General features: G+C 48.8%; 1 protein-coding gene across 2 annotated transcripts in view; it reads right to left on the minus strand.

Annotated features, from left to right (window-relative positions):
• Chst8 (carbohydrate sulfotransferase 8) overlaps positions 1-21,350 on the minus strand; it is a 63,513-nt gene extending 42,163 nt beyond the window's left edge. For both annotated transcript variants that reach the window (XM_026391287.2, XM_026391285.2), the window contains exon 1: positions 21,221-21,350. In XM_026391287.2, coding sequence (XP_026247072.2) covers positions 21,221-21,350 — 130 coding nt within the window. The remainder of the gene's footprint in view (positions 1-21,220) is intronic.
• Positions 21,351-21,579: the final 229 nt, after the last annotated feature.

The raw sequence follows: 21,579 nt of genomic DNA on the forward strand, positions 1-21,579 counted from the left end.
TTAGAGACAGAGTCTTTGAAGAGGTGATTAAGTTAAAATGAGGTCATTAGGCTGGCCCTAATCCAATATGACTGGTGTTCTTATAAAAAGAGGAGAGTAGGACACAGACACACACAGAGAAGTCTACGTGAAAACCACAGGGGGAAGATGGCACCAACAAGGGGAAAGGCCTCAGAAGAAACTAGCCCTGCCAACACCTTGATCTTAGACTTCTAGCCTCTAGGAATGGGAGAAGAGAAATTTCTGCTGTTTAAGCCACCCAGGTTGTGGTCTTTTGTTATGGCAGCTATAGCAAACTAATACACTCTCCCTTGGAAATCTCCAGCAAGGTGGATGACTCCTCACACAAACACCTGAGTTAGGCCTCACCTCTTTACTTCACATCAAACAATCGGGTGTTTAGTGCCCCTCTCTCAACTATGAACGGGTCACAAAGTGTCACTCGGCGTCTGAGGCCAACTCCCAACACCAGAAAGATCAAAAGAAGCAAAGAGAAAAAGATGACCCCAGAGGAAATAGAGACAATTCATAGAATGGTTTAAAAAATGCTGGAAACAGATTAAACATAAATCACTAAGGATCTGGTTAAGTAAACCAATGGTATATCTTTATAACGAATACCATAAAGATGCTGAAAGGGGTGATAACAATCCATGTGCATTAATGTGAAAGAGGTCTACCTGGTAGCATTAAAAGAAAGAGAACAAGGTATGTGAAGTGTGACTGTTTATACAAAGGACAGATACATAAGAAGGGTCTGACAGAAGATGGTCAACCCATTTGCAAGATGGTCAACCCATATGGGTTGAAAATATCATCTAAATGGGACCAGGCCCATGCTGCGTGAAAAATCTTTATGGACTTCCTGATTGCCAAGCCTGATTAGGTGCCTTTATGTATTCCTGGTTGACCTGGAGGGAGAGGAACTCACCTATGTGTCCGAAGAAGCTAAAATGAGGCTAGGAATACAGCAGATGCTCAATGACTGCTTATTGGATAAGTGGATGGATGGTTGGGTGGATGGGAGGGAGGAGGAGGAGCAGGTGGTTGGACATGATTATATTATCATGCAGGCAGCTAGATGACAACCTAGGCCAGCTAACCCAGCAAGGAGGTGAAGATCACCCTGACCTCTGAGTCCTCTGCCCACTGAAGATCCTGCCCACCTCCATGGGTCTTATCACCTTCTGCCTGAGCAGACACCAATGCACCGGATGGATGTTATTCTGTTGAGTTGCCAAGGCAACAGAAACATGCTGGAATGCAGAGGTGACAGTCCCAAGGAAGTTCTGTCTTCTATTTGTTAAATCACTGTCCATTGCCTCTCTCCCTGAAGGCCTGATCCTATCAGTTCAGAAACTGGACTGTTTTTCTTCCCTGACCCCATCTTTCATCTTGCAGCAGCCCCGCCAAGATCCTTTATGTGGCCCACACGTGAGTCTGAACTCCAGCATGGGCTTAGGTTATTTTGGAGACAGCAGGACAAGGACAGTGATGTCATACCCAGTGGGCATTGGGAGATTCCGGCCCTTCACAACCCATGGCCTTGACCAAACTCTAGCCCCAGGTGAGTGGGGAAAGGAAATATGGAAGTGACCTATCAAGAGCAGGGCCAGTGTTCTTTATGGTTTGGAGAAGGGGACAGCTCAGAAGGCAAAGGCAAGCATCCAAGACAGGTCACCTAAAAGAGGAAGAGAAAATGGAAGAAATGACAGTAGACTTGGCACTTGGGTCTCTCTGGAGAAAGGGGAGATCAGATCTGTCGGGGTGGACTGGAGTTGGGGGACTGTGCTTGGGGAGACTGCCCTGTGGTCGGTAGGCTGCACTGTTCTCCATGGAGCCCAGTCACTCTGGGCCTGAGCCTCGAGAATGAATGTGCCAAGCCTGAACCCAAGCTTGGAGGATGTGGGGAAATGTGGGGCAGGCCCTGAACTTTAGGAACCCACACCACAGCGGGATGGAGAAGATGGGACGGAGCAGAGCAGACAGGACAGCCAGCCACAGGACAGCGAAAAGAGAGAAGAACTGTCAGGAGCTGGAAGGATGCAAGCCCAGATTTGTCATCTGATGGTGACAAGATGTTCTTCTGAGACCCTTTTGCTGGCCTCATGAAAGCATAGGCTACCTCTTCTTTGGCTGGGGCACTGAAGTCTCCTAAAACCAGTGTTTCTCAAACTCTGAAGTGCATTCAAAAGTCCAGGAAATCTTGTTAAAATGTAGACTCTAAAGTCAGTAGATCTAGGGTCGGGAGTGAGAGTTCACACTTTTAGGATGTGCAGTTATTGCTGATCCTCAAGACCCACAGAACATGCTTTATGCAGAATGATTCTGCATATAAACTCTCCCTGTTAGAGATGCAGACTCCTGGGTCCCATTGCACTGCCCATCAGAACCTGCAGATGAACAAGTGCTGTCCAAGTGCTTGATGGTTACATTCAAGTGTGAGAAACTCTATTTTAAAAACAATGGCTTTCAAACTTGCTCATCCAATGGAGGCACTTGGGTGCTTTGAAAATTTCTGATGTCCGATGGGTCTAGGGTGGAGCCTGGATAGTGGGGTTTCTAACATCTCCACAAATGATTCTAACAAGCCACCAAAAGCCTTGGTAGGTTGAGAACTGCTGTTTTAACCAGTGCTGGATCCTCCCGGTGCCAGTGGACAGAAGCCATAGAATTCAGGCTGCTCTTGCCCCTGCCTGCCCTCCTAAGCCAGGCTCTGCCAGGGATTCTGCAGCTCAAAAGAATGGCAGATGCAAAACACCAATCTCAGTCTCTCCAGAGATAACTCAAAAAGCTCAGGCTTTGATGGCCAGCTGCACATTCACAGGAACGATAAAGACCCTGAAGGAGAAGAGGGAGGTAGGGAGCTGCCTGGACAACTCAATTGCCTGGCCACAGAGAGTGGTGTTACAGGGAGCACCTCCAAGTCTGTTGAAGCAGGGGCCAGGCATACCTCCAGCATGCGGGGGCAGGTCCCCAGACACGGAGCCTGGCAAGCATTAACCAAGTCTCATTCTCCCACTGAGAATCAGAGACTTTGTCCTCTATACAGACAGCCTCCTTATCAAGGGACCCGGCACAGGGACTCAAAGTCATGGCATCTCCTGGATCCCCAAAGAAGCAAGTAGAACCTCCCTGAACTTCAAAGAGAGGGCAACAGCCCCCCTTGCATGGGCCAAGGATGGATGGCCTGTGCCAGCTGAAGCTGAGCTTACCTATGGCAGATAGAATGTGAGTACCGGTCACTCAATGCAGGCTTCAGAGCCTCATCACTGAGGCCCAGCTGCTGTCCAGGAGGTGGACCCACCTAAGTGGATCTGTCTCCATCCCATCATTTAAAAAGCCAGGGAAGTGAAACCTGGGGCTATGGGTTTTTACAGCACGATCTTGTAAATGGGGGTGTGCAGATAGTGGAGAGAGAGAGATGTACAGACAGGCAGAATGGGAGGGAAGAAGGTGACCAGGGCGGATACTGATCCATCCTGGTGCCCTACTGGGCTTGAGGGCCCTGATCCCCTCCAGTTCATTGTCTGGGGCTTCCCCATTCAGGACAAGGTGTTTTTACCATTAGGCTCCTATGGGACATTTTGCCACTGCAGTTTAAGGCCAAAATTTGGGGCCCTTAAAGTTATGTGTTACCTTGACATCTGGTGACATCAGGGAGGAACTCAGGTAGCTTAATTCCAAGTCCCCGCCCAACCCCATCTCTACCGCAACAACTTAATTGTGCACCTTCCCCAGGCGGTGGGCATATACCGCTGATAAATTCTGTCTGTCTTATCTATTTAGTGTACAGCACTGACCCCAAAACCATCCCCCAAACCACAGGATGATAATTCCCCTCACTAAGAAAAGTCCAGTCCCAGAAGGCTTTGCTAGTAAATTCTACCAAACAGTTAAAGAATAAATAACACCAATCCTTCTAGACTCTTCCAGGAAAATACAGGAGGAGTGGGAAACACTCTCCAACTTATTTTAAGACCGTTAACCTGATATCAAAGCCAGACAGAGACATCATAAGAAAAGTAGACTACAGATACCTATCCCTAAAAAATCCACAACAGGAAAGAGGACATAGCTCAGGCAAAACATTTATCTAGCAGGTGTATGGTCCCTCATTTGATCCCCAGTATTCTCACACACAAAACCCCACAACCTAATCCTAGAAAATTGAGTCTAGTAACATATAACCACGATCAAGTGGGTTTTAACCCAAGAATGCAAAGTTTGATGTGTTAATATGATACCAAGTTAACAGAACAAAGAATAAAACCACATAATCATTCAAATAAATGTAGAACAAGCATTTTTTAACAAACAAAAAAGGAATAGAACTTCTTCAAACTAATAAAGATCATACACAAAAATCCTTATAGCTATCCTTATATTATTAGTGAGAGACTGGGAACAAGGCAGGGATTCTCACTCTCACTACTTCTATTTCATATTGTGCTAGAGTATCTAGCCAGTTCAATAAAACAAGAAAAAGAAATAAAACATACTCATACTGGAAACCAGGAAGTAAAAGTCTATTTGCAGACAACATGACCTCATTTGTAAAAAGTCCTAGGGAATTCATGAAAAGTGCCTGAAAAGAATTAGTAAAATTAATCAACAAATTGCAAGGTAATAAGTCAACATGTGAATATCAATTATATTTCTGTAAACTAGTAATGGACAACTCAGAAATGAAATTAAGAAAATAATTCCTTATCAAAAAGGAAAAAAATGCTTCAAAATAAATTTAACAAAAGAAGGGTAAGAAATGTATACTGGAAGTTACAACATACTGCTAAGAGGAATTAAGATCTAAATAAATAACTGGAGACACCCATTTTCATGGATTGGAAAACCCAGTATTATGAGGACAATTTCCCCAATGTTTACTATTGGTTTTAGTGAAAATTTTAGCAGACTTCTGTTGGCAGAGATTGACAAGCTGATGCTAAAATTTATGTGGACATAAAAAATACTCATAAAAGCTAAAAAAATAGCTAAAATCTTGAAAAAGATAAACAAATCTGGAGGTCTCAGACTTCCCAATTTCACAACCTTAAATAATAAAAATATAAAAGAAAATTTTGACCTCATGTTAGGCAAAGATTGCTTAGATGTGTGACCCATAACATGAAAAAAAACTGACCCCGAAAATTTAAAAAATAATGAATCATATTTCTTCAAATATGAAAACTTTTGCACTTCAAAAGACACCACTAAGAAAATGAAAGGACACATCACAGCTGGGAGAAATGATGTGCAAACCTAATATTAGCTGTGCGCAGAAAATGAAGAATTACAACTCAATAAAATAGACAAACAAGTTATTTTTTTAATGGGTAAAGGATTAAATAAATATTTCACTAAAGAAGATATTTGGCTGTCTGATAAGCACAAGAAAATATGCTCCATATCATTAGTCATTAGAGGAATACAAATTAAAACCAAAATGAGATACCACTTCACACCCACTAGAATGGCCATAATAATTAAAAAGGCAGATAATAACAAGTGTTGATGAGGTCATAGAGAAACCCTCATCTATTGTGAGTGGGAATGTAAATGATGTAGGCATTTTAGCCGACAGTCTGGTAATTTGTTTTAAATTTAATATAAATTTATTATACAACTTAGCAATTCCACTCCTAAGTATCTACCCCAGAAAAATGAAAAGATGTTCACACAAAGACTTACATGTGAACGTTCATAGCAGCACAATTCATAATAAAATAGGAACAATCCAAATAGCCATCAACTGGTGAGCAGATGACACACAATCCCATGTAATGGAATACTATTCAGCAATAAAGAGAAACAAACTCCTGATATGAGCTAATACACGATCAATCTCTAAAATATTATTCTAGCTGGATGCAGTGGCACACACTGTTATGGTTTAGATGTGGTGTCCCCCAAAAGCTGACGTGTGAGACAATGCAAGAAGGAGAAATGATTGGGTCACAGGTTTATTGGAGAGCTCATAGTTTCAGATGTATTAGTCCATGGAAGGCTGGCTCCATTTCTCGGGGCTCCAGGTGAGCTGAGCATCATGGTGGGAGAGTGTGGTGGAAGGAAGCAGCTCACATCATGGTGGTCAGGAATCAGACAGAAACTCCACTTCCCAGATATAAACTATATATTTCACTAAAGAAGATATTCGGATGTCTGATAAGCATGAGAAAATATGCTCCATATCATTAGTCATTAGAGGAATACAAATTAAAACCAAAATGAGATACCACTTCACACCCACTAGCATGGCCACACCCCCCCTATGAACCACTTCCTTCAGCCACACCCTGCCTCCAGCTACCACCCAGTTAATTCCATCAGGGATTAAGTCACTGATTAGGTTAAGACTATGACCCAATCTTTTCTCCTTCTTGCATTGTCTCACATCTAAACCATAACTGTGTGTGCCGCCGCGTCTGGCTAGCATAATGCTTTTGAGATTGATCATGTATTAGCTCATGTCAGGAGTTTGTTTCTCTTTATTGCTGAATAGAATCCCGGTAGACGGAACTTGGTGTTACCTGCTCACCAGCTGATGGCCATTTTTGAATTGTTCCTACTTGTGTTATTATGAATTGTGCTGCTATGAACGATCCTATGTAAGTCTTTGTGTGAACATCCTTTCATTTTTCTGGGGTAGATGATTAGAAGTAGAATTGCTAGGTTGTATAGTACATTTACGTTAAATTTCTTCTCCTCTACGATTGTGCTGATTGGGTCCTTTAGTCACAGCAGCGAAAAAGCGGACTAAAACACACGCCTATAATCGCAGAGACTTGGGGGTGGGGGCATGGAGGTAGGAGGATGGCAAGTTCAAGGCCAACTTCAGCACCTTAGCAGGAGCCTATCTCAAAATAAAAAAGGGCTGGGGATGTGGCTCAGTGGTTAAGTACCCCTAGGTTCCATCCCTGGTACCAAGAAAACAAACAAAAAAACCATTATGCTAAAGTGAAAGAGTCTGGATGCGAAAGGATCACATATCACATGATTACACTGATATGAAATGTTCAGGAAAGGCAAATCAATAGAGACAGAATATAGATTTGTGGTTGCCTGGGCTAGGGGTGGGAATGGGGAGTGACGACAAATGAGCAGGAGAGTTTTGATGGGGACAATGGAAATGTCCTAAAATTGGATTGTGGTGATGGTTGCACAGCTCTGTAAATTTACTAAAAATCATTTGAAGTGTATGTGTAAAAATAGGTGAATTTTATGGTATGTAAATCATACAGTCGGCTCTCTGTATGTGGGCTCTGCATTCTCAGATTCAATTGACCGCAGAAGAAAATATTTGGGAAAAAAAAAATCGCAGCCATATTGAACATGCACAGACTTTTTCTTGTCTTTATTCCCTAAGCAATACACTATAACAACAATTTACATAGCATTTACATTGTATTGGTTATTGTAAGGAATCTAGAGATGCTTTAAAGTCGACAGGAGGATGTGCCTAGATTATATGCAAATGTTACATCATTTTACATAAGGAACTTGAGCATCCTGGGGTGGGGGTGGGGTCCTGGAACCAATCCTGATGATGTGTGCCTGAATAAAGCTCTCTATAAGTCCTAGCTCGCATGCGGGAGGTGAAGCTCAGTGGAAGAGAGCTTGCCTAGCACCTACACAACCCTGGGTTCCATCCCCAGCGCACGCGCACACACGTACACACATACACAACCCGAATGGGGAGACTCTCTAGGCATCCCTTGGAACTCATTGCTTCCCTCCAGTGCCGCGTGTTTTCTGGCTCCCAAGATTTCTCTTCCCTTCTGGAGTTTTAAGGAAGTTTTAGGTTCTGTTACCCAGGGGCGGGGTGGGCACAGCAGCTCAGTGGGCCCTATTGCTGGGTCTGGCCACACTGCAGGTTATTTGCTCTCATGTGATTCTGGTTTTTTGCACCTACGTATGAGACAACTCCCAGAGTGAAGCAAATTAGAGAAATCAGAAACAGCTCTGGGTTGAGGGAGGTCCTGGCCAGGGTGTGACGCTCCAGGCAGACTCTTCCACCACTGAGCAGGGCTCTCTCCCTTCTCTCTAGGGGTTAGGCCTGGTCAGATGGGACCTGCTGTGGTTTGAACATAGGCCTGAAATTTCATGTGTTGGCAACTTACTCCTTGGTGTATACTCAAAGGATTTAAAATCAGCATTCTTCTTCTTCTTTAAAAAAAGAAAAAATAAATAAAAATGAATAAAATCAGCATTCTACAGTATGCAGCCACATCAATGCTCATAGCAGCTCAATCCACAATAGCTAAGCTATGGAACCAATCTAGATGCCCTTCAACGTTGAATGGACTAAAAAAAATCACACCACACACACACACACACACACACACACACACACACATACACACACACACACAGTGGAATATTACTCAGCCATAAAGAAGAATGAAATGATGGCATTTGTCAATCAGTGCATGGAATTGGAGACTCTCATGCTAAGTGAAATAAGCCAATCCCCCCAAACCAAAGGCCAAATGTTCTCTCTGATATGTGGATGCTGACAAACAATAAATCGAGGGAAGGGAAGAACAGAAGTTCATTGGATTAGGCAAAGGAGAATGAAGGGAAGGGAGAGGGGAATGGCAGTAGGAAAAGACAGTAGAATAAATCAGACAGAACCTTCCTATGTTCGTATGTGACTTCATGACCTGTGAAACTCCACACCCTGTACAACTGCAAGAACGGGCTCCTACAGAGAGTGAGGTATACTCCACATATGTACAATATGTCAACATACACTCTACTGTCGTGTGGTATCTAAAGAGAACAAATAAAAGATTCATCTGTGAATGATATTCGGAGGTGGGACCTTTGGGTGTTTGTTACAGGAGTCGCACCATGCCACTGGTCCTGGCCCTTCTTCTCCTTCTCTGACCAGCGGGAAGTCCATTTGTACGATCTTAGCTTCATATTCTGACGGGCCCCTAAGTGGATGGAGGAGGCAACATCATCAGCCCCCTGGCCTGGGTCATTGCTGGATACCTGTGTGGGAAGAGACGGGGTGGGACAGGAATTCCCCACCACTTTACCCACTGTGGACTCCATCAGACCAGGGACCGCTCAGTAAACACGGGTCCAATAAGTGAGTGAAAATGGAGAAGTTCCCCAGCAGTAAAACCCCATCCCCCCTTGCCTGTGGTCCTGCCCTGCCGACTGTCCTCCCCATTCCCCAGGGAGGGGATGGAGCCCTCAAAAACTCTGCCAGTCCTATATACTGCACATGCTTGATGAGACCTGATTTCATCCAGGAAAACCCTTTAATTACGCCGCTACTTCTGAATGGGTTCTGGGAATGAACTCATTCAAGCAGGGATCACTCGACCTGCGGATATTATGAATGTCATTTCATTATTTGGCCTGTCCAGGTCACGGGCGAGGGGTTACCATAACCATTTCTGCTGAGTCCCTGAGGGAATGGCAATTCCTCAGTCACTTCTGAGGCTGGCAAGCCACAGATAACTCATCCTCTGGTCCCCAAGTCGCCTGCCCCTGCTTGGGCTATGACTGTGTGCCCTCTCCCTGTGTGTGACTGGTGAAAACATCAGGGGATGCCCAGAGCAGCCAAACTTCACTGTGAACTATTTTTTTTTCAGGAGGTGCAACCCCACTTCCATGGTTCGCAGTAATACTGAGGGGAGAGCATATACAGGATCATGGATGAGAGCCAGAAGCACACATTTTCAGGACTACCTGAGCCTCACCAACCCACTAAAGTGTGCATAAGAATCACAGCACGTTTGCAACATGCAGAAGCAAAACATCAGTGGGACAGTCATGTGCAAGCCCCCAAGGCTGACCTTCCAATGCCCTGTGTCTTAGAGTGGGGTGTCAGGGTCATCAATAAGACTTCACAGATCTTTGGAATCTGGGGACCCAGATTCTAGTTCAAGTACGGCCACTTCCCGGCTGTGAGAACTTGGGCAAGTGACTTCACCTCTCTGTGCTTCAGTTTCTCCATCTGTAGAACAGGTGGGCGCTGAGGCTCCAGTATGAGATATTTACCAAGTACCATAAAGTATAGTGCCTGGTATACAGTAGGCACTCAGGACCATCATCACTTCCCAACCTTCTTACCTTCTTGAAAGCTATGAGGACTCTCTGGTCCCACTCACAGCCCCAGTGACATTGCCACTCACATGGAGGCAGCAGAGAAGAATCCGCAAAAGACCCCCTATCCTTCCTCCCTCCAATGATGAGCACCAGGGGCAGCCCTCCCAGGACTGGATCCGTACAGACACACCCAAATGCAAACACAACCGGGGGCTACAGGCCACCCTCCTCAGGTCAACCTTGGTGAGAACTCTTGGCTAGAGGCTGGACCCTCTGGCCTTGGGGACAACCAAACAACTTCACTGGGAGTTTGGACAGGGCCAGCTACTCTAACAGTGGCCTTCAGGCCTTCCCAGGGAGCTAAACAGTGCCCTGACAAATCCTCAGGGCAAGGCCAGAGCCAGTCCCCAATATCCCTATTGGATGGAGACCATGAGAATGAGGAGAAGCTCCCAGGGTCCCTCTGGCCCCCCGCCATCAGGGCCTCCCAAGTGACAGCAGCAGGGGCAACAGAATTGATGTCAGCTTGGCGATGTCCCCCATATAAACAAACGAATAAAAATAAATGAAATTTTAAAATGGGAGAAATCTTCCAAGGAGCTCCTCTAGGACTCAAATTAACACAGCAGAACCTCAAACCCTGTAAAATGAGCTTCATAACGAAGACGTCCGTGGGAACGTCATGGTGAACTCTGGGCTTCAATGGGATCTTTCCCGCCGCGGCTCCTGGCTTCCTGCAAATACCGTGAGAAGGAGAAGAGCCGCGTTGGCCCTAAAGGCCCAGGAATGGTGGCTGCAGGGGCACAGGGCCAGCCATACCACCACCACCGTGGGCAGCTGGCCCAGGGCATCGGCCTTGTCCCCCGACCAAGCCCTCCCTGGCGGATCCACTCCGTCTTGGACACGCATCCGCTTCGGGGCCCTCAGGACTTCTGCTGTTACGACTACCACCATGACCTTTCCTGGGTTTTCCACCACCAAGACTCACCCAGCGGCCACGGAGAAGGACAACCGCAGCCCAGCCGTGACAACAGCCCTGTCCGGGGAGCGATGGCGGCCTCGGAGCCACTTTCTCACTATTCATGTTAGGAACAGAGGCTCCCGTCAGTAGGACTGGCAGGGGTGAGGAGCCCGCTGGATCTGCCCCCCCCTGGCAGTGGGTGCCCTGCTCCCATTCACTGGGTGCCCTGAGGCCCCCCCAGCTTGACCCTGAGGCTCCAGGCCAGGTGGGGTGAAGGAGGGGGATTGGGGAGCCAGGCTGCTCACCCGCCACCTCTCAGCCTTCTCCGACCTCCTGCCGCACTCTGCCCTGCCCCTCTTCTGCCACACGGCCCCTTCTGAGATCGAGGCTTGCCCAGTCAGTGAGCGAGGACACAGGCCGGGAGGTGTGGGGCACCCGTGGAGAGACGGGACGTTCAGCCCCACGTGGATCCCTCCCAACACCCAGCCTGGAGTCCCCATGGAGTCCTCATAGGGCACCACGCCTGGCCTTGGTGCGGTCATGGGACATTCTGGGACATCTCACACACAGATCTTGACCTCCGTCTCCTCCTCCCTCAGTTCCTCCGATTCAGTCTGAGCCAGGTCGAGTGGGAAAGGGGCCACCCCACACCCGAGACCCATTCTGGACCCACCCAGCAGTGATTCACGTCTCAGGTGAACAGAGCCCGATTCATCCCCTGCCTGGGGGTCCTCTGGGGGAACAATGGCCTGCTGTGGAGGCACAACTTAAAACCGGGGCTACCTGGGGACGGAGTGGGCATCGGAACCGCCAGCCCTGCTCTACCGGTGGCCGGGCCCACACACAATGGGAGACCCAGTTTCCAGCTGAACTGTAATTTCAGAAGGTGGCTTTGTTGTGAGCCGTTTCACCGAAACAGTGGAGGAGCCTGGGGGCCTGGGATCAGGGAATTGGGCTCTTACCAAAATCGGCCAGGTGTCAGCAAGAAATCCCCTCTGAGGAGATGGTAGGATAAAATCGAAAAATAAAATAGAGAACTTGATATTAACTAGTAGCAACAGGCAAGGGGGACAGAGTGGGTTAGACACAGTGTGGGGAGCCACTCTGAATGACCTACACCTTCCATCCTGAAGCAAGAGGATCTGACAGAGGTGACTTGGGGGTTGTCCCAGCCTAGGAAGTAGAAGGCATGTCTTTAGGAGCTACACTCACCTATTCCTTTGTAATACTACCCCTTGGCCCTGTTTGGGTTCTAATGTTCCATGGAAATGCCCTTTTTGTGTCCCCTTCTCTTGCTCTGCCTATGGGTGTGGCCTTCCTAGCTGTCAGTCAACCTGCTGACAACAGACTTCAGGAAGCTAGACTCAACCCCTGAAACCTGACCCCTTGCCTCATTTGAATGGCTTTTCCCAATAAAAGGGGTCAGTGTGTGCTCGCGCGCTCTCTCTCTCTCTCTCTCTCTCTCTCTCTCTCTCTCTCTCTCTCTTTCTTTCTGCAGACCCTTAAGTTCAAAGGAGCTGTCACAGGACCCACAGAGAAAGGTATCTCTGTCTCTCGTGTGGTTATTTTGTGCAGCCCAGTTCACCTGGAGTGACCCTGAGTGTTTTAGTCGTGAGACAACACGGGTTTTGGAATAAGCCAAATCTGGGTTTGATCCTGGCTCAGCCACTTCAGGACTTTGAACAACTGACTTAACCTAAGTTGAAGGGAATGGCATTGTAGGGAGAAGGGAGAGTAGATGAGGGCACTTGGGGACAGTGCCAGGCACCCAGTTCACAAGAACCCTGACTTCCAATCCCGCACACTGAAGCTTAATGACATTGTCTCCTTTTAGAAATGATCAGCATGCAAGAGTATGGATTTCTGTGGTTTTTCAAGGCCACTTTTATCGGTTAATTCATTAGACCTATAGAGTGATCCTGTCTTCTGTTTTTAGCATTTTACTATGTAATTCCTTTAGAACATAAATCTCACTCTTATTGGATCTGATTGTCCCAATTTTCTGTTCTGTTCTCCTTTCTAATTCCGCCCCCCACCCCACAGAGGAACTTTTAACATAACAATTCTGGGACCATTTTCTATTAATATCAATTTTCAGATTACATCAATATGATGTCTGTTTCCTAATTTAATTAGGTGATTCCTGTTATTAGTTCCTACATGCTCATTATTTTTCATTTAGCATATTTTAATGCACCAAAGGAAAGTGAGGATCCAACTGGAGACACCCCCCCCTCCACCCAAGGCATCTTTTATAGGAGGAAGTGAGTGTTCCCCCCACCCACAGGAGGGTGGGGGAACCCAGGAAATGGGGCCCCGTGGAGGATGGAGAGGCTGGGGAGCTGAGGGCTAGGGCTGCTATAAAGAATGATCCAGGCTCAGGTGAGAGGGCGTGGTGACAGACCAACTCCCGCTGCAGAGTCAGGGCTCCAGGTGGGTACTGCCACCGTCTAAAGAGTATGGGAGTGAGGGTCACTTCCATGACCCCCTCCCCACATACAGCAGCATCCAATGATGGTTCCAAAGTCAGCACCACTAGAACACACCAGGCACACTGGGCTTAGAGTTCCAACCCTGGTGCTTCCCTCTGGCACCTGTGGATCATCACATGGGTGCTCCATGTCTGTCCCTTTGCCAGCACTGGCCTCTGCACAGCTGCAGGGGTACCCTTCACACTGCAGTCTAAATGGACACTGAACACAGAGCAAAGAGCCATCTGTGTCCCTTGGCCGTGTCCAACCCCTAGTCCCCTCCCCATCTGCATCCTTTTAACGGTGCACGCAGAGCCCACCAGCCTCCTTCCTTTGCTGGCACAGTGATGGCTGGGCTGGCTCAGAAAGAACCCCCACGAGGATGCTCTGGAGTCCACAGGAGAAAAGGGGGGCAGGAAGTCCAGGGCACGGCTGGAAGCTCGCTTTTACAAGCACCTCCAGGAAAGCCTGGTGCAATTATGTGACGAGTTGGGGACACTCCAGGAGAATTGAAAACCCAGTGGGTGGCTCTCCCCCAGAGTGAAATTATCTCTGCTGTGGCCCCAGAGAGGGGAGCGGAGGCCGGGGAGGGTGCGGCAGCCCTGGTGAGCTCTGGGTGGGGTTTTGGCGAGAGTTGGAAGACGCTGCAGGTGCATTGTTTAGAAACATTGGGTTCCGAGAGTCCCAGCCCTGCTGATTTTGCAATGATATATTGCCAGCTACTTAACAGGATGGATCACTGCAATTACATGTCACTTCTGATATTCACAGTCACAACAAGGATGTGTCAGCCTCGCAAGGTTTGTAGGAAATATATATGATGTTCCGCAATGCCGTTAGAAAACCGTTTCAGGAAACAGACTCGAGAGGATTCCAATAAAACCCACCTGCCTGGGGAAAGCAGCGGCTCCATGGAAACGGGAGGGGCTGGCTCCCTGGCTCTGGGGGGAGCGTGGGCTTAGGCAACCCAGTTCTAAGAGGATAGGGCTTGCTGCCAGGGAGGGGGCGGCTCACACTTTGCTTGGGTGAGCTCTTGAAAGCTCTTTGGCATTTGCCCCTGGGGTCCTGGTCCACCCAAAGCTCTTGGCCTGAAGCTGTGGTCTTAGAATATCCAGAGCCACACATCTGGATAAAGACAGTCACTTTAGGGTCCAGACAAACCTTCTGACATTGCAATGTGGCCCTCAGCACTGTGTTGGTAAAACTGTGGGCGCTGGGACTTCGGCTCTGTGGATTTCTAGCTGAGATGTGCGGCAAGATGCTCAGCAGGGTGTGCTCCAGGGAGAGATCCCTGCTCCACCAGTCTCCCCCAAGCCCACTTTGCTGCTTCCACTGGAGGTCATCGCTGCTTGAGGACTGGAGAGGGAAGACACTGCTCCCCTCCTGCAGGAAGCCCTCCTAACTCTCCAGATCTCTCCTCCAATGCCTTCAAATTACAGCCCCTCTAAGAAAAAGTCCCTGACCCCAAAGATTGTGAACGCCTAAGAGCAGACCTCACCTCATCGTCCCCAACCTGTTTTCACTCTTCCTTGCACCCCTCAACCAACCCAGACAGCTGAGTAGCTGGATCATGGCAGTCTCTGCACAGATGGGCACACACAGTGCTCTCCACCCTGCTGCCAAGCCCAGCGACCCAGGCACAGAGGCTCCATCCCGGGACAAGGTGAGCAGCTCTGGCAGAAGCCTGATTGTCAGCTCTGGCCTCCAGCCCAACCAGGAGTGGGCAGTTTCCAGGGAAGACTCCAGTTTCCTGGCCTAGAAAAGTGGAGCAGATGCAAGACGATAGAGACGCCAGCCCCCCTCCCGGGGCAGGGTCTCCATCAGCCCTTTCCCACCCGTGTGACCTGGCACCTGCCCCCGAGTGTGTGAAAGTGAAGGAGAAGGTGAAGGAGCAAGGCGGGCGGGAGGGGGCAGGTGTGCTTCCTGCGTCTCATGCCTGGTTCCACGGCCCGCGGTGCTAGAGCCCCTTGGACAGGATTTATAGGGCAACACCCACATCCTGCCAAGCACGTCAGATGCCATAGTCCAAAAGGAAACACGTGGCCCGGCCTCTCCCGAAGACCACTCCCATCTGTCGTATCTGCTTTGGTGAATGGCACTTCTGACTCCCATCTGCCAGAGTCCCCCTAAACTGAGACCACTGCCCTCCTCACTCTTTATGTCCTCCCACCCACCAGCTGGCCAGCTCTGCAGCCAGCCACTTTGGTGGTCCTGAATCCACCAGACCTCTCCCATCCCCATCGGCCCTGGGCTTTGTCACCCCTCTGCATCACTGAAATCCCTCCCGGCTGGTCACTTGGGGTTGTTCCCCCACTCTCTGCCCACACTGCACGCCATGCCGCCACTCCTTCCCACCCCAGCATCTCCAGAGCTGCCCGTTCCCTGGGCAAAGGCTGGCTCCTCTACCACGCACCCCGGGCTCGCTGGGTTTGGGCCCGGCTGTGTCCTCAGCCACTAGTCATATTCCAGCCCCTGAACCACTTGGAGTTCTTCAGGGGCCACACTCTCTCCTGCTCCAAACTTTTGTTCCACACATTCTTTCCACCCAGGCTCTGTCCGTGGTCTGGGTCATGGCAATGCCAGGTGCCTCCAGTTCTGGGGAGACAGATGGCGTGTGGTTACTGCCAGTTGCTTGAAGACACATCCCAGCTCTGAAAGCCAGAAGCTGTGTGGCTTGAGTATCATTCTTACCCTCTCTGACCTTAGTAGTTTCATCTGTTAAATGACATAACAGTCATTAAGTTATGAGGGGTTTAAAGTATGAAATGGTATTAAATACATGTAAAGCACTTGTGATGGTGCCGAGCACATGGTGAGGGTCTGAGGGCCTTTGTGTGGTCATGGCTTCTATGTCTGACCTTCTATAGTCAGCTTCTATAGTCAGCTCTCAGCACACTGTAAGCAGAAATTGAGTATAAGAATCATAGGCAAAGAAACCTGTATAGTGCTTAGCACAAGAAAGACCTGGCACATGGTAAATGTTCCATCAATGTAGTTATTATTATTGTGATCTGAGAATGCTCTTGTGCCCTGCAAGGAATGTCCCAGGGGAAGGCTTCAGACAGAGGTGTCCTCAGGGGCTGTCCATTCCCTTTGTCTGCACCAGGAGTCCCTGAGAGGGAGCCTTACTGTTCACCAGGGCTGACATCCCAGCACCCGCCCTTAGTTCCTTGACTCTGAGAAAATGCAAAGAGCCCTGAAACCTGGGTGGCCCCACCCTAAGAAAACTCACACCGCAAAATCCAAAAATTAAGGGGAAGAGGAAGAAGAAGGAGGAGGAGGAGGAGGAGAGGAGAAAAAGAAGAAATATATTTATAGTGTGTGCAACAGAAGCTGTACCAGAAGGTGCTATTGTTTTATGTATCAATCAACCAATCAATCCACCATTCGCTTTGGTTTCATGGGTCACTAACCATGATTCGCCTGGCCCCATTAAAACAAAATCCATCCCACTTAAAAGAACGAAGAAGAATGATGAAGTGAGAACACAGGCCTCTGGAATGCCTGAAGAGTGGGTGGACCTAGGACGGACCATCAGTGGCTCTTGGACAGCACAAGAGAACCCGGCAGATGTAAACCTCCTGATAGAGGAACACAGACGCACGTGTAAATATTGGCCAAAAACCAAACAAACAGAACTCAAACCCCAAACCTACATGAGATCAGTTCGCAAGATTTGTCTAATTTGTAGAGACTATCAAGAATCAAGGGCTGGGCTTGGTGGTGTACACCTGTGATCCCAGTGACTCAGGAGGCTAGGGCAGGAGGATTGCAAGCTTGAGACCAACTTTGGCAACTTAGTGAGACCCTGTTTCAAAGCGAAACATTAAAAAAGGGCTTGGGGATTGGCTAAGTGGTTAAGTGACCCTGGGCTCAATCCCCAGCACAACCAAAGAAAAAGACGAGACGTAAAGACTCATTGATCAACTGTAATGTGTGGCCTTATCTGGATTCTGGATAAAACAAAATGGAAAAAAGCGGATTCATATTTCTGAGATGATTAGAAATTTGTGGTTATTAAGGAATCATTGGATGGTTTAGTGGTAAAGCTAAAAAAAAAAAGGAGTTCTTTTCTTTCGAACTTAGAAACATTGAAATATTTATGAATGAACTGATCTGCTTTCTGTTTATAGGTTTAAAAATCAGATAGAAGGAGGAATACAGATAAAGCAGTGGCCCAGCCAGGTTGGGAGGGCTGGGTGACACATACATGGGATTTACTGTACTATTCTAATCTATTACCATTCTACTCAAACCCTCTGCAGAAAAAGTTCACGGGGAAAGGTGGTTCATAAAATTCAGTTTGCCCAAGTGAATGTGAAAGGACTCTGCCTTCTGCAGTCCCCAGAGTCAGAGGGCTGGCTCCCAGTTCTGGCCTGAGTCTTTTCTCTGGAAAAAGGGATGAGCCTTATCTCTTGGGACAAGAAATGAACTTCCTGAGGGCAGAAGCCCTGAACTCAGTAACTGGCAATATTGAAAACTGGAAAATATCTGTACTGGGATAAGTAAAATTCTCTGATAAGTAAGACAATCTTAGAACGCAGGTTGGTTAAGAGATAGCTATCCCTGTTTCAAATATATTGATGGAAAATATAGCAGCTGGGCACGGTGGCGTATGCCTGTAATCCCAGCATCCTGGGAGACTGAGATGGGAGGATTGAGGGTTCAAAGCCAGCCTCAGCAAAAGTGAGACACTAAGCAACTCAGTGAGACCCTGTCTCTAGATACAATACAACATAGGGCTGGAGATGTGGCTCAGTGGTTGCATGCCCCTGTGTTCAATCCCTGTTACTAACCCCCCCAAAAGAAAGAAAATATAGCAAAAAATGAGTTTTTAAAAAAACATAACTTACAAAAGTTGGCAACTGTGTATGATTCCACCTAATCACGCATTACCCAGGTGAGGTGGGCTAGCCCATAAGAAGTTTAGGAGCTACTTACTAACATCTGGTAGCTGCACTGGTGGAAATCTGACTGGTGCCAGACCCTGAGGGATTGTAAGCAACACAGAACAAGCTGGTTCCTGGATTTTCACCTGCCCACCCTCCTCCTCCCACCTTCGTGACGTAATCAATGACATATTTCAGAGAATGCCATCCATTCACTGAAAATTTATGACGCCACGTGGATTTTCCTCTGTAGACCAGGGCTCCCCAAGTGGCCTTGCCAATCACGACGGCAGGGCAGCCTCCCTAGTCTGCACCTCCCTTGGACAAAAGCCCATGGGAAGAAGGCTTGTCAGGGGCCCCTGGGGCCACCCGGCCATGCAACTGGACATATACACTTTGTAAGCACTGGTTTCCAACAGATAAATGTAATCAAGGTTTATATGCTCAGAGAAGCCAACAGGATGGGATTGTTTCACTTGAAAGATCAGAAGAAAATTGTAACTAATGTTGTGGAAAATTACTTTGATATTGCTTTCTTGGTACCGAATCACAATTAGGCTGCTGTGAGAAGTACAGGGAAAGAATAAATGAATAGTAACAAATCAACACAAACAGCTTGTGTCAGGAGCACTTTGCTCGGGGAAAGTAACGTAAGCATTACTTAAAGTTTTATGACTGTGTTTGGTGTGATTTACCTAGAACGTCAAAGTTACCCATCACGTGGCCCTTGGTGAGAGTGGTCCACCTGCATTTACCAACAGAAGAACATGGCTCAGGACCCAAGCGTGTTCTTTGCCTGACTCTGCCGACTGCAGGGGATGCTCATCTCAGCTTCACGCCATCCTACATGTCCTGCCTGCCTGGGGCTCCAAGCTCCTCTCTGAGCATGCTGCCCTGTGGGCCCTCACCCACCTGTAATCCACACATCTGTGTACTTGCACAGCTGTTCAGGGCACATGGGCAACTGTCACGAGGGACAAGAATCCACTGCCTATAGAAGCAAGTGCTCTGCTTTGCCAGCTGTCTGCACCACGGTAGGGCAAATGTTGGGGCCATCAAGGCACAAAACAAATGGGAATATACCACCTGTCCCAGAAGTGGACCGCTGATCCATGCCCCTGTCCCAGGGGAATGCCACAGATAACATTCAGCCATTCTCTTCCTGGCTCCTCCCACAGAATGCAGGACATTGGGCATCTGGAACCTCTGCCCATGTGTGCATCCCCAAACACGCACACCAGGGCATGCACCAAGGATGCACGGCACCCTTTATCCCAAGCAGTATTCAAGTGCCCTTCCCCCCTCACCAGTTTGCTTTGGCACAGATAATACAAAAACCATGGGACCAACTCAGTCTGCCCTGATGGCTCCATCCTATGGTGCACTGCTTCACCGACAGAGTCATCCACTATTATAGGGCTCCTGAGAGGCTGCAAAGTCCCCAGAGGAGCCAGATTGGTCAGGCACACTTACTTCCTCACAAGACAGGGAGCAGACAGACAGACTTGAGACAGCCTCCGGCTAAGGGGGTAGTGCCAGTGCACTGTGGCCCTTGGCTGTCTCCTGCCTCTCATTCTTTCTCGTGCGGGAAGGTGCTGCTCATTGTGCCTGGTTCACTCTGTCAGCAGCTTCTGGGCCTGAGTGGGCTCTGGCCTCCTTCCTGGTGCCCACGGCCTTCAATCTGTTCGTAGAAGTGCAACAATGGGGACATGCACAGAGGAAGTTCTGCTCAGAGGGCCTGAGTCTAGAGAGCAGATGGTGAAACGGCAGAGGTGGCCTGGAGACAGGGTACCCCAGCTCTCGCCAAGAACAGGCGATCCTAGGCCAAGCACCCCCATCCCATGCTACAGGTCGCAGGCAGGGGGTGGCACAGAAAACCTAAACCTCTGGCTTCCACAATTCTTCCATCCTGTCCCTGGTTCAGAGCCCTGATCAAGTGGGGGTACATGCACAGGTCTCCTGGAAGGAGGGTTATCTGGGGGTGCATCAGTGTGCCCATGTCATGGAGCATGTGAACTGGGAGTTGGGTTCTTCACGGACCCTCTTCTAACAGAAGCTGCTGCTGAGACATGCTGATGCTGATGCCTGGAGCCCTGTCTTCCTCTCACTCCAAAGCAGAGCTGCCTCCGGCCTTGGTCCTATGCCCGTGACCTGCAGTCCTGCCATGTGCAGCGGTGGGGGGACCTTGCAGAGCTCTGACTCCACATTTGGTCACCTTGAGATGCCAGAACCACCCTCATGCTCTCACCATGCCACCTGTCCCTAGAAGACCTCAGGAAGGGTGCCTCAGGAAGGGCACCATCCTTCTCAGTGGGTCACAAGGCCCAGCAGGGATAGGAGGCAGGCAGCATGGGTGGGTTCTGGCCTCACAAAGCCAGGTGTTCTGCAAGCCACAGGGGCCAGATTCACAGGATCTACAGGGAAAGTGACTAGTGTCACTTGGGCAGTATGGATGGGTTCAAGGAGATGTTTTTCAACCTCCAATGTCCTAGATAATATGGAAGAGGCCCCAAGAGGTGGCAGAATCATCCTTAAATCCGAGTTTCACCAAAGGCAACACCTGGTTGAACAGAGGGGTACCTCACCATCATCCCCAAGAGGGGACACCTTGTTGCTATGGATGCCAGAGGCCAGAGCCCTGAGGTTGGTGACTGGGCCTCAGACAGAGTGTTCCCATATTGACACAGATGCCCACTAGAGGGAGGACAGGACCCCTCCTCTGCCTGCTGGGACTCTCGTCCCCCAACCCAGCACAGCAGGGCAGCCACGGAGGCCTGCACCCCGGGTGGGAAAGCAGGAGGCCAGTGACAGTGGGAACAGATGCAAGGGCTCACCTGGCACCTGCTGGGGGGCGAGCTCCGTGGGGTCCTGCAGGCTGATAAAGAGCAGGAGGCCTGCAGCTCCGAACAGCAGGATGGATGAGAACATGCAGGCCAGCCGCATGGTGCCAGGTCGCAGGGTCATCCAGGGCACACTCAGGGCTCACCTCTTGGGTGTGGGAGGCACTTTCTTCCCTCATCGTCCAAATCCGGCATCCATCAGGCTGAGGTCTACAGGGCAGAGGGGGAGAAAGAATCACCTCTGAGTTGCAGGATATTGAGGTCCTGGTCACTGCAGTAACCCCGTGTAATCAGATCCCCCGCTCGACCCCAGGAACGGAGGTGTGCCCCTTGCATCTGTTCAAGCTGACGGA

This window comes from Urocitellus parryii, chromosome 15 (assembly GCF_045843805.1).
Source record: "Urocitellus parryii isolate mUroPar1 chromosome 15, mUroPar1.hap1, whole genome shotgun sequence".
Classification (NCBI taxonomy): Eukaryota; Metazoa; Chordata; class Mammalia; order Rodentia; family Sciuridae; genus Urocitellus; species Urocitellus parryii.